Source organism: Rhinopithecus bieti, unplaced genomic scaffold (assembly GCF_001698545.2).
Source record: "Rhinopithecus bieti isolate Rb0 unplaced genomic scaffold, ASM169854v2 scaffold_45617, whole genome shotgun sequence".
Classification (NCBI taxonomy): domain Eukaryota; kingdom Metazoa; phylum Chordata; class Mammalia; order Primates; family Cercopithecidae; genus Rhinopithecus; species Rhinopithecus bieti.
The window spans coordinates 1,947,400-1,961,769 of NW_016819136.1; the positions used below are offsets into that span (position 1 = coordinate 1,947,400).

General features: G+C 37.7%; 1 protein-coding gene across 1 annotated transcript in view; it reads right to left on the minus strand.

The window, feature by feature from the left end:
- The window catches only part of LOC108519480 (ELKS/Rab6-interacting/CAST family member 1), a 234,793-nt gene that overhangs the window by 20,032 nt on the left and 200,391 nt on the right, over window positions 1–14,370 (minus strand). The window contains exon 13 of the mRNA XM_017858532.1: window positions 5,530–5,541. Within this exon, the coding sequence (XP_017714021.1) occupies window positions 5,530–5,541 (12 nt within the window). The remainder of the gene's footprint in view (window positions 1–5,529; window positions 5,542–14,370) is intronic.

Sequence of the window (14,370 nt, forward strand, 5' to 3'; positions counted from 1 at the left end):
TATATATATATATATATTTTTTTTTTTTTTTTTGAGACAGAGTCTCACTCTGTTGCCAGGCATGGCACAATCTCAGCTCATTGCAACCTCCGCCTCCCAGGTTCAAGAGATTCTCCTGCCTCAGCTTCTTGAGTAGCTGGGACTACAGGCGCGTGCCACCACACCCAACTAATTTTTGTATTTTTTAGGAGAGAAGGGGTTTCACCATGTTGGCCAGGCTGGTCTTGATCTCTTGACCTCGTGATCCGTCCACCTCAGCCTCCCAAAATGCTGGGATTACAGGCGTGAGCCACCACGCCCAGCCCTAGCTAAAGAACGTTAAGATTGTCTTTTGTAGCCATTGAGAGCAACTATCCCAAACACACCAGAAAAAAAAAAATAATCCCATATTAATTAAGGAAAACGAAGTAAAGAAAAATTAAACATACATTTCCCTCCTGCCTATGACAGAAGTCAAGTTTCTGAATCCCATTACACTATACCTTAAAGATGAGATCTGCTTGCAAAAAGAACTAGTTTTGCAATCTTTGCTATCATGCTCAAACATCTGACAACCCAGACAAGAGCTGGAAGGTTAAAACAAAATAATACAACTTCACCAACAAAGAAAATGCCAACAGCGGATAAACACTCTAGCTTAAAAAGATCGTCTTACAGACAGAGCAATCCCAATGTGTGCACAATTACACCAAATCACTTATAGGTCTGCTAGCTGCCAGTTAAGGCCACTGATTTCCTCATCTGTTTCTCCCAAAGTACAATCTCAAATTCTGAGACCTTAAAGCCACATACATGGATAACAGAAACTGGAGGTTGGAAGGAAGGTTTCTGTGAAAACATAAGCCATACCCAAGAAGCCAGTTCAACAGTTCTGAAGTTTGTGACTCTTTTCTCCAGTTGCCTCACCCTAAATTTCTTGTCACTTTGTTCCACTGCTCAATATGTTTTTATACATTTGACGTAACAAGGCAACAGGTGCCAGTGAAAACAATGCTTTTGCTCTAACCTCCTGAAATTTCAGCCTGACTCTTGTACCCATGCCAACAGAAAACCTCAAACGTCCTTTAACAGAGGCAAAAGGTCACCTTGATATCCTAAACCCAAGGAAAGGTCGCTTTTTATAACAAGTTCAAATATGAGTTAGTATAAATAAATCAACAGAGATATTGTTAAATGTTTGTGAATTTTTTAAAAAAGGAGAAAATCTACTCCAAAACGTTAACTCACTAAAGTCTTGTGAGTCAAAGCATGCTCAACAGACCAACAGTATCAGTACCGACTGGGAGCTTTTGGAAATGTAGAAAAATTCAAGCCCCAACCAAATCCATCAAATAAGAACTGTATTTTAACAAGCTCCCATCCAATGTGTATGACACTTAAGTTTGAGAAGCACTGTATATATATAGCCTTAGTATACAATAATCAAAAGAAGACACAACTGGAACACCAGCTGCCAACAGCTGCTAAATAAGAGAAAGAGCTGCATGCAGTTTCCACTCCAAGACCACACTTTCTGCTTCTCTGGGTACTGTGCACACCAAATAATACAAGGAATCCAACCCTCCACCCCCATGCTCCAAGGATCTAAAAAACATAAATCTAAAAAGGTATTATTATAACCTAGATGTCATCTCTAGACGTCACAAAAACGTAACAGAACAAGATATAGAGCAGGGGTGTCTAATCTTTTTGCTTTCCTGGGCCACATTGGAAGAGTAAGAATTGTCTTGGCCCACACGTAAAATACACTAACACTGATAATAGTTGATGAGCTTAAAAAAAAATACAAAAAAAGCTGATAATGTTTTAAGAAAGTTTACAAATTTGTGTTGGGCCACATTCAAAGGTGACCTGAGCAGCACTCTGGGCTGTGGGCCGTGGGTTGGACAAGCTTGATACAGAGGAAAGGAAAGTGTGGGTAAACTCGCAATCAGACAAACTAGATTTGTACCCTAGATTCTGCCACTTAGTAGCTATGACCCTAAGTAAATCCTCTAATCTCTCTAAATTCAATTTTCTGATGTATGGAATGGGAAAATGTCATCCAATTCACACAGCTGTTATGAGTTGAAGTGAGATAAGGAATGTGATAGCATTTTTAACAGTGTCAAACTGTAATTAGAAATTAGACGTGTTGCTGTGGTTTTGAGATGGGGGGGGGTGCCAGAGTAAGTATGGCCCAATATTTATTATAAGACATACTAAAAGATGATTTGTGGTTTACATGAAATTTAACTGGGCATCCATATTTTTATTTGCCAAATCTGGCAACTCTCTAAAAACTCAAATTTTGGCTAATTTTAAATATATTCTTTCTTCCCTTCTCTGTTGAATTTGCCATCTTCAGCACATTTACACAATTTGTGGTGATCTACAACCGCTATCTAGAAAAACATTAACCACTGATCAATGCACAACAGTATAAACTATCATTTTCAGTAGAAGAGTTAGGAAGATCAGCACAAGTCTGTATTCGCATATTGTTTTTTCCTACCAATGAATTATTCAAAAGAGTACACTACTACACCAGCAGATGTCATTTAACAGAGAAGATGGTACACTTGCTTGTGCAGGCTATTACAAAACCACTAGGCACTATTATTTGAAAGAAAAATAAATAAGAAAGTACACTCTTGAACAACAGAGTTGCTTAAGAAAGCTAAAGGAATGAAAAGTGGAAGCTAAAATGCAAATAAAACAGATCATTCTCCTGGGTTATAAACTCTTGCCCATAAGTCAAATTCCTTGTAAATAGATTTTATGGGGTCAGAAATTTTCTAGGGCCTATTAAAAAAAAAAAAAAAAAAAGCTGTAGCTAAAAAAATAAGAAACTAACCCTTTCAAAATACAATTACATCTATTTTGTGAGTGACATATCTTATGAGGTTTTAGCAACCAGTGCCTTTTCTTAATGAAACCAGACAATAATGTAAAAAATCTTTCTAAAGTGTGTAATCAGAGAAATAACTATTTGAGTTAGATTTCAGAAACCAATGTGAAATATTTTCATCAAACTATATAAAAGAGACTATAACAATGGGATATTTTGGAGGCAAAGTATAAAAGTATTTTAACTTTTAACAACATAGGGACTCTGGTCTTAACCCATTTATGCCTAGTGTTGTATTATCGGAACGCTAAAGTTGTGGGAGTTATTTATATCCTGCTGCTCAAGGTCATCACGGAGATCTGATTTTTCACACACACAAAAAATGTGCAACCTCTGGCATAAATGGGTTAATGAAGTTGGTAGGAACTATCACACACATTACAAACATTTGTTTTAAAAACAAGTCTACAATGGTAAATGATAATTAAAACATAGATATTAATAATATCGAGCTCAATTTTAGACCTAAGTGTTAATCAGAATAAAGAGATGACATTTATAGCTCTCACCTCTGAATGACCGTTAGCCAAAGAAGAATTCTGAACCAAATCATGTATTTTCATCTATACATGGAATAATTTCTTTGTATTCATTCTCTGGTGCTAATGTCATTGAACAGGAAATAAAAAGATGTGTATGTCTGAAGACAGAAAATGTGAGTCTTCAGTCAGTATCACTCTAAATAAAATCTCACTACTCCGTACTGAATGCAAAGGAAGACAGAGGAGAGCAGGGGAAGAAGACAAGGGAGAAGAGAGGAATAAAAATAAACCTCTACAAAATAGAAATGTTTAGTAGAGACACTAAAAAACAAATACTACAGCTAAGCATCACTATTAACACAAAACAAATGGTTAAAATAAACACTGAAAGGTTAAGTATCTTGCCCAAGGTCATATAATGAAGTCACCCAAACGATCCAGTATCAAGGCGGTAATAAATTATACTCTCTTTATGACCTATTCAACGGGACTTGGCAAAACCATAATCAAAATGGTAAAATGTTTCTATCTAGAAAAAAAATACTGCACTAAATCATAATCTGGAATGAAGAGAGACTTTCAACTTAGCATACTCCAGCTCAGATGATCTTTGCCACTGAAAAAACAATGACTATTTTATTTTGTATTCCTTGGAAAATAAACTTATTTAGAAATAAGTGTGATTTAATGGCATTTGCTGCTGGGTAAAAGTTAACTAAAATAAACCAGCTAACAATATTATAATATAACCTGTAACTCAGTGAATTATGTATAAACCAAGGGCTTCACGGACAAATTCTTCTGAAGCTTTTCCCAGGGTTTCATTTAGAGAGACTGAGAGCAAAACCAGTCATGCAAAGGACTAACTACGGGACAAATGGTAAAACTTCCCACCAAAATACGAGTCAGCGTGAAGCTTCAGTTAGAGATGAAAGTTCTCTAAACACAAGGCAAAACACTTCTGAAATTTTTCTACTAAAACTCAACTACTTTCAGATTGTGTCATAATTGGAATTACTTAAGTGGTACCCATACTGTTTTACTACAATATGTGGAGAAAATGCAGAAATGGCAAAATCTATTTTTTAAATGCAGCATTTGTGTTTGCTATTTTTATTACAAGCACTGTAAGATTTCTTCTGTAACGAATACAGCTTTCTCAAAATGGGGGAGGTCACAAATTTTTTTCAATTTGTTTTCTTTTTTGGGAGGCTAACTCTTTAACACTTATCCCAGTGTAACCTATATGCTAGCTGTTGATAGTCAAAGAGGTGCTTTTATAAACAGCAAATACACACACACACACACACATGTGTAATCACTATTATTATTAGGTAGCTGCTAGGTAAAACATATATGATATTAACAGGCTCATTTCTGAATCCTATCAGAAATCCTCACACTTTATATTGACATGGATCATATGCAAAATAAGTAACTTTTTAAATGCAGGTTTGATTGATTTGTGCTGCTTCTCTTACTATTTACTTACTAATGAAGATGGGCAAGTTACTTAATGGTCTCTGCATTTGTGCTTTTTCACCTAAAAAATCCAAATAATAAATCTCTCTTCATAGTTGCTAAGATTAACTGAAACAAAGTATGTTCTGCTACAGTGCCTCTGGCACATACAAATAGTAGTAATGGTTGTTGTTTTGTTATCACTAGGTTCCACCACCCAGCAGAATCACAAAAATGAAACCAAAATTTAAAGGATGTGGGCGTGTGTCTGAAAGTTTGTCTCAGTAAACAATTCAAGGTTTCTTCTATAAAGCCATAGACAGGCGTGACTTTCCCTCCGTCATTTTGCTGAACTTTACCCTGTTTAATAGCCAGAATGTCTCTATTGAATGCTGAATTAAATTAATGCAATTTTTTCCCCTCCTCTTTCCTCTGATGGCTCTTTTCATCTCCACTTCTCTCAGTCAAAACGTGGCCATCTGGTTCTTGCTCTCTGACTACTCACACCACCTTTTCAAAGCACACAAATCTGAACCTATCTTCTGATAAACCCAATACTGCTGACATTTTATACTCGCAGCCAGATTCCTAGACATCTCTCTCCTGAAATATGTTCAGTTCCCTATAAGAATTCAAGATAATGTTCACAAACAATGCTCAACCACATAATCTTTGTTTTAGTGCAAGCATACTGACCTTGAGGTGAGACTGAAGGAAACAGCAAATCCAGGAAGAAAATGTGAAAAAGAAAGTTAGAAAGAATTAATAAGGACAATATTCAGAAATATTATTCGTGGACATCATAAAATGCAGGATTAGAGAAGGGAAGGAGTCACAAATTCTATGCAGGCACTAAAAAAGAATCATTTCAGATTTTCAACTCTCAACAAATTTACTTTCTTATTAGATTACACCATTGTAGTTTAATGAAAGTTTCTAAAGAAAAAAAAATTTGTCTAAAATTTACCATTTCCTGGGGCAGGAAAAAAACACAATTTCTTAAACACTAAGAAAAATAGAGAAGGTCAGTCATCCCATTCTCATTTAAGTAGTTAGAACTGGCATTAAGTAACTGCACAATTTCAGTCTGCTTAGTTTTATAGACACCCACCTTATAACTAACTATGCCTTAATCACCCCATTCCATTAAGAGGATACAAGTTACCCAAAATTAAAAGCAGAAAAACACAGCTTCTGTAGAATATAGAACTATAGAACTCCATTTGAAAGAACTTGAAATAATTTTCTCAAATGTTAAAACATAATTTTCTCCTAATAATAACCGGTATTTCTCACTCCAAATCTACCAAAATCCTCAAATGGTGCAATCTAAAAGCAATAAAGAATAAGAATGCACAGGTCTATTTACATCAATTCATTTCCAATGCTGCTTAGCAGTAGGAGATTTAAAGCAGTCATGCTACCAGCAGAGCATGTAGCCCTTACAGTTCATTACTGCCTTTTATGACAACAAGCAGTTTTTTTTTTTTTTTTTTTTTTTTTTTTTAAAGTAATCGGTTTCACTGAAATTAGTATGATCCTCCAAATAGTCAGGGCTTCTAATGACCAGTATCATCTGGATTCTCTTCATGGTCTAAATTTTACCTTAAGAATCTGAAACAAAATATTTATTTCTTGAATGCAAGCACCATTTCCAATTATACTTTAATGTTTTCTAAAACTTAGTGATTTCTTGCACAAGTATAATTCAGTACCTAAAAGTTTTAAAAACTCATTGTGAGAATAAAAAAAGATAGGGAGGACAACATTTGTTACCTTGTAACATGAAGAGATGAAAAACAGAAACAAAACGACTTGCTCACAATCACATGGTGCGTGACTGGCAGATACAGAATAAGAATGTAGCAACTGGGCAGCGCGTGGTAGCTCATGCGTGTAATCCCAGCACTTTGGGAGGCCGAGGCATGCAGATCACCTGAGGTCAGAGTTCGAGACCAGCCTAGCCAACATGGTGAAACCCCATCTCTACTAAAAATACAAAAATTAGCCAGGCGTGATGGCACATGCCTATAGTCCCAGGTACTCAGGAGGCTGAGGCACAAGAATCGGTTGAACCCAGGAGGTGGAGGTTGCAGTGAGCCGAGATTGTGCCACTGCACTCCAGCCTGGACAACACAGCGAGACTCTGTCTCAAAAAGAGTGAGAATGTAGGTCTGCTGACATCTCACCTGGGCACAATTTGTACGTTTGATGATGCTTCCTCAGGAATCTATAAAACTCCATGAACCTTTAGCATCTACAATGCAGTGTAAAATGCAGACAATGTCCAAAATGTTCAAAGGCAGAAAGGAGCCAATCTCTAAATGATTGTTCCCAATGATCCTTTTTATTTCATTGGTCATGACATAGGAAGTCAAAATAATTTTAGATGAACATGAACATTAACTGAATCTCCTTTGTATGCAAGTTTTTATATAATACATGGGTAAATCCATGGGAAGAAACTGAATGTATTCCTGCCAGAGAGCAACTTTAATTATTTAATTTTTACCTACTTTATTATTCATGAATCATATTTCACTTTAGCATCAAATTACAACTCTTTTTTCTTTTCCTTTTTGAGACAGGGTTTCACCTGCCACCTAGGCTAGAGTGCAGTGGTGCAATCTCCGCTCACTGCAAACTCTACTTCCCAGACTCAAGTGATCCTCCCACCTCAGCCTCCCAAATAGCTGAGACTATAGGCATATACCACCACACCTGGCTGATTTTTGTATTTTCTGTAGAGACGAGGTTTCACCATGTGCCCAAGCTGGTCTCGAACTCCTGGGCTCAAGCAATCCACCCACCTTGACCTCCCAAAGTGCTAGGATTACAGGCATGAGCCATCACGTCCAGCTAAACTATAACTCTTGGGAAATAACTTTAAGAGAAAAAATCTGTACATCGAATTACATGTAATCCTAATGTTTATACTTTTAGGTAAAACATTACAGTAGCCATTAAACCCAGATTTCTATAAGACCACAGTAACAAATTATAAGGTACTGTGCCCACAAGAAAGTTGGTGAAGACAACCTAACAGAATGACTACAAAAAGCTTTGTAACTTACTCTCCTTTTACAGGAAATCTTTGATACTCATCAAGGAGGAAGAAGAAAGAAACGAGCAGCTTCCCCAGAAAGCAAGCTGAAGCAGGCAGGATCAGATAAAAAAATCTTCAGTTGTAATATGCTGGCATCTTTCTTTTCCTTTTCTGTTTTTTCATTTTTTAAACACAGACCATTCTCCCTCAAGCAATAACACACATTATATAATTACTCTGAGCCACCATCCGCAGCCCCAGTCATCTCTCTTCCACTCTGACCACATTAAGAGCATATTCTCTGACACTATACTTCATGGATTGAAGATGCATATCCATTTTAAAAGGAAGAATATTTTTCCCTAAAGAGACACTTTCCTCATGAATTATATAGCAGTTTCTGTCAAACTTGCATATGGCTTAATTTCTGTATGGTAGATCTTTGAAGACATAGTAAATAAGTATCAATTTAAGATTTAAGGAAAAATATTTACAAGAATACAAACTAAATACCTAGGTTTACATTTTCGGGTTACACTATGCAATAGATGCCTGAATATAATGTGATACTAACATAAATTAATATCATAAAGCCCATTTTCCCAATGAGATGGTCCAAAAGAAACCATTAGGTTGATTTTGGGTCAACATAATAAACAAACTCAGGATATAGGTAAACCAGTCAAATATCTAATTTACAATTTATACTAGTAAATACATTCATTTGGTTACTACACGTACATTTAAAATGAAATATGACAAAATAATATTAATTAAGAAATACTATTTTCTCCTACTCCCACATTCAACAAAACAATTTTATTCACTCTCTTTGAAAGTATTCTTAACATCAATTCACCAAGGATAGAAGATGCATCATAGTAAAAAATATTTTCTATTACTGAGAAAGAAAAAAAGTTATACCAATTAGATTATACCATGCCATTTACTTGTGTGTGTATCCAAATTTCAGAGATGTTAAAATACAAACACAAGGTCAGAACTGGCATTTCATTGTGACAAAAAGGAAAAAGGGAAAGTTATCTACACTTTTGTTTAATCTACAAATCTAAAAGTAATTAGACTGAATTACATTAAATTGTATAAGAATATTTTAGGCATATGAATGTACTTACATTTTTACAGAAGGAAAAGCATGTGTAAATATATATGTATGCATATATAAACATGTACATGTGTAAGCATACTATGTACATATGAAAGAAACAAAAATATTTTCAATATAATATCAAGGTATGGGAGACTACTGAATCTATCTTTTTAATTTCTAAAGGTCTGAATATTATGGGTAATGGTAAGACAAGGAAATGTGGGCCAGGCGCAGTGGCTCACGCCGGTAATCCCAGCACTTTAGGAGTCCAAGGCGGGCAGATCACGAGGTCAGGAGATCGAGACCAGCCTGGCTAACATGGTGAAACCTCGTCTCTACTAAAAATACAAAAAATTAGCCAGGCGTGGTGGCAGCTGCCTGTAGTCCCAGCTACCCGGGAAGCTAAGACAGGAGAATGGCGTGAACCCGGGAGGTGGAGCTTGCAGTGAGCCAAGATTGTGCCACTGCACTCCAGCCTGGGCAACAGAGTGAGACTCCGCCTCTGTGAGATGATTAGACAGCAGAATGAGAAGAGTACTACTTCTCTTTTTTAACATATACACATTGGTCTCTCAATAATGTACAGTCACAGCACAGAATGTGATTCCTACTATTGGAAAAGCACAAGTAAAGGAAAGAGATTACCAGTGAAAGGAGGTCAGTAAAGTTTTCTTTTTAGAAAAAAGTAACAGTTAAAATAGGTCAGATTCCCACAAACAAATGAAGGGAACAAAACTTTTAGTCAAAGAGAAAAGAATAAGAAAAGGCAGATAAGAAAAAAGCATTCATCTAGGCCAGGCGCAATGGCTCAAGCCTGTAATCCCAGCACTTTGGGAGGCCGAGACGGGCGGATCACGAGGTCAGGAGATCAAGATCATCCTGGCTAACACGGTGAAACCCCGTCTCTACTAAAAATACCAAAAAAAAAAAAAAACCTAGCCGGGCGAGGTGGCGGGCGCCTGTAGTCCCAGCTACTCCGGAGGCTGAGGCAGGAGAATGGCGTAAAACCCGGGAGGCGGAGCTTGTAGTGAGCTGAGATCTGGCCACTGCACTCCAGCCCGGGCCGACAGAGCAAGACTCCGTCTCCAAAAAAAAAAAAAAAAAAAAAAAGGCATTCAATTCTTAAAAAATTTGACTTCTATTTCAAGAAAACAGCAAAATTCTTCTCAGACTATCAAGCCAAAAAAGGTAATGTATCATCCTACAAAACTAGTTCAAGTTTGCCAACACATTTTACAAGATTTATGAAAGATAAAACCTCCATTTTCATTGTATAAAATTTTAGAAACTACTTGTAAAATCTTTAAAAGAAAATTTAAAACTCAAAAGGCAATAATCTTTAGGCATTAAGTTGGAGCCTAGCAGCTATTTTCCCAAATGCCATCAGAAAAGTTCTCTTTCTCTTACACATACACATGTGCAAATGACACTCCCAGATGAAAAATCACTACTGGCATGACAGGAAAATGACCAACAAAACTGATCTGCAGTTCTCCTATCTTTCTCAGAATAACTGTAGCAGTGCAACATCCTGGCTTTCCCTCTGTATTCCGTGTCTCTGTACTAGAGTTGGAAAACCTGAAATTAGTATTAATAGTTTAGGATCCAAAATTACTTATTAGCTTTCCAACCAAATAACCTCCCAAGCTACTATCATTTAATATTGGCTTCGAAAATGGAAAGACCAAAGACTTAAGAGTCCAAAGTTCAGGGCTGGGTGCAGTGGTTCACCTCTGTAATAGTATCACTTTGGGATGCAGAGGCAGATGGATCACTTCAGCCCAGGAGCTCCAGACCAGTCTAGGCTATATGGCAAAAATCCATCTCTACAAAAAAAATACAAAAATTAGGTGGGCATGGTAGCACGTGCCTCTAGTCTCAGCTACCCAGGAAGCTGAGGTGGGAGGATCACCTGAGCCCAGGAGGTCAAGGCTGCAGTGAGCTGTGACAGTGCCACTGCACTCTAGCCTGGATGAGAGAGTTTCTTTCTGATACTACTACATTCTGGGCACATGATAACTGGGATGACCAGCCTCTGTGGTATGGTAAGTGATACCTTCCAGTAGAGCTCAACCAGTCCTTAAGGAACTAAAATTTCATCACCGGAATTTCTAGCCATTGGACAAGCTATAGACAAACACCAATGCCAGCATAATCTACAAATGAAATGACAACAGCTTCTGTATTGATGGAGTCTTAGTCTCTTTGAGCCAGACGTACCCCTTTAACCCAGTCCAGACTGAGAGAAGCACTAAAAAGTATATGTGTAGAAAAACTGGCCCCTAGCAGCAAACAACCCACATACAGGCCAATTCCACGCTACCTGTCCTATACGTGGGTGTTCCAGCATGTGGGAAAAGACTGCGGCCTCAGTAAGATCCTCAAGTGAACAGACTCTGGATCGTCTAGCTGTCTATAGCCTCCTATTCTAGGAGGTGAGGTCATTAATGAAAACTGAATACCTGAAAAGGATTTCTTTTCAGGAAGAAGAGACAGACACTGGAATTGTTAGGCAAAAGACTCTGCTGCCTACTTATGTAATACAGGACCAGTCGTTTAACCTCAAACATCTGTATAACAAAAATCTAGGCCAGGCACAATAGTTCATTCCTGTAACCCCAGCACTTTGGGAAACCAAGGCAGGCAGATCACTTGAGGCCAGGAGTTCGAGACCACCCTGGCTAACATGGCGAAATCCCATCTCTACTAAAAATACAAAAATTAGCTGGGCATGGTGGTGTATGCCTGTATTCCCAGCTACTCGGAGGTTGCAGTGGGCCTAGATCATACCATTGCACTCCAGCCTGCGTGACAGAGGGAAAATCTGTCTTAAAAATATAGATATAGATATAGATATAGATACAGATAGAGAGAGAGAGAGAGAGAGAGAGAAAGAGAGAGAGAGAGAGAGAGAAAGGAGAGAGCATATGCGCCAGGTGTGGTGGCTCATGCTTGTAATTCCAGCACTTTGGGAGGCCGAGGCAAGGGGATCACTTGAGCCCAGGAGTTCAAGACCAGCCTGGACAGCATAGTGAGGCACCATCCCTACAAAAAAATTAAACTATTAGCTGGGCATGGTGGTGTGTGCCTGTGGTCCCACCTACTCAAGACACCGAGGTGGGAGGATCGCTTGAGGCTGGGAGGTCTAGGCTACAGTGAGCTGTGATCACGTCACTACACTCCAGCCTAAGCAAAAGAGTGAGATTCTGTCTTTAAAAAAAAAAAAACTCTGTATTAGAAAGTGTTCCAACACATACCCCCACCAACCCAAACAGTCATGATGTAGAAGGGGTAGCTAAAATGAACAAATATAACTAAACAAATTGCATTAAAATTTTTGGATATCTTTCTTAGATTCAAAATACATTCCTCTTTAAAGCAGTTGCCTAGTCGGAGGCAAAAATCTGCTATACGCATTCCTCTCAAAAGATGAAAGGGTGAGATCTGTTCTAGGCATTTGGGTGGGGGATGAGGTGGAGGCAGAGACCAAGGAAAATAAAGAGGACTAAAACAAAGGAAAAGTAGGATTGATACCTGAGTAGGCTGATTTGAAAAGAACGGCATAGAATAATCTATGACTAGTTTAACTCTTACCCTCAAATTACCACCTTATTTTAAAAAGAACCAAAATGGGCACAGTGATGAAGTTATTCCTGATTTGGGGAAGTAATTAAAATACTAGGGAAATTATTTCTTGATTTGGAAGGTATTAAGTAGACAAAGAAACTCCAATTTGGTCAGGGCCCCTATGTTGTTCCTGCTTTCAGCAGCACTGATCCTTATTTGACTTATCAAAAAACTTTAACTCTTTTCAAAATGATTGCTTCCATTACAATAAAAGGGGGGGGGGAATAAGTACATAATTATCTATATCCATTTGAATGCACTGGGTTGCAAGTAATGGAGAATCCTGATTCAAACTGGCTTAAACAATCATAAATTGTCCTCCTAGCTCACGTAACAAGCAGCACAGAGGTAGTTTCAGGAATAGTTCATTTCAGCTCCAGCTCTGCTGTGCTGGGATTTTGTTGCCTGTCACTCTCTGGATACTGGTTTCATCTTAGGTTGGTAGAAGTAGCTGCAGCTGCTTCTGGATGTGGGTATCATATCCAGACAAGATAATGTTCAGGAGAAAGGGGTCATCTTTCTTCCTGTAGGTCCTTCTTATAAGAAAATCATTCCCAGAACACTCCCCGTGGTTTTCCCTTCAAATCAAAATGCACATATGCTCAATGCGTAAGTAGTCACTAAGAAAGAGAATGCCATTATCCTGATTGCGTTTAAAAAATCCGAATCTACTTCTGGAGCTGAGGAAATAGGGAATTACACACACTTACGGTTGTGTTGGAATGGGAAAGTAGACAATTAAATGTTAAGGCAAAAGGCAGAAACTGAAGTTTAATGTATAAAATTAATTTTAAAAGTGGGTCTCAGATCTGCAAAGGCTGGGGCTAGGGTTGGGAAGAGATTTGCTGTAAAGGGGCAAAAGGGAACTTTTGGGGATGAGGAAACTCTCCGTATCTTGATCATGGTGGTAGTCATGTAAGTGTATAGATTTGTCAAACCTCAAACAATCAGCTTAAAATGGGTGCATTTTATTGTATGTAAATTATACCTCAAAGTTGTTGAGGTTTTTTTTAGGGGCTTCTGAGGACTTCTTATAGAGCCCCTCCTTCAAATCGCTGCTCATGTATCAGTAACTTTATCAGACAGGTCTTTCTCGACTACTCCATAAATAATCCCTTGGCTAAATTTCAAAACACACCCCTCCAAAAAATCTACATCCATTAAAATCCTGGTTCATATATTTCCTCAAATCAGGAAATACAGTAAATCTACAATTCCTATTAATCTTTAGATCACACAGTAAAAGACTCTACTATTCTTTGGATCACTGAACATTTCTAACTTTGATAAACCAAAGGCAACCTTTGTTATCTAAATTATACAAAAATCAGATGGTTGCCATTCTCTGAATACAAGTTCTGAATGGCATTATTGAATCTAACAATCTCATATTAGAGTAAAATTGAAGATTTCTGCCGCAAACACTAAACTCTGTGAATCCATTAGTCATTATGGTATTAGAAAAAAGGTAACAAAGCACATTAAAAAGCAAAATTGTAAGGCACAATACAATACATGGCACAGGGGACTATGTTCCCAGTGTGGTGCTATAACATGGGCACATTCAGCCAAAAGGGACAGTATGAGTGAAAAAGCAGACAGCAAACAATTCTGTATCAGCCTCCAGTAAACTTCTAAGTACTATTTTATTTTATTTATTTTTTGAGACAGAGTCTCGTTCTGTCGCCCAGGCTGGAGTGCAGTGGCACAATCTTGGCTCACTGCAACCTCTGCCTTCTGAGTTCAAGCGATT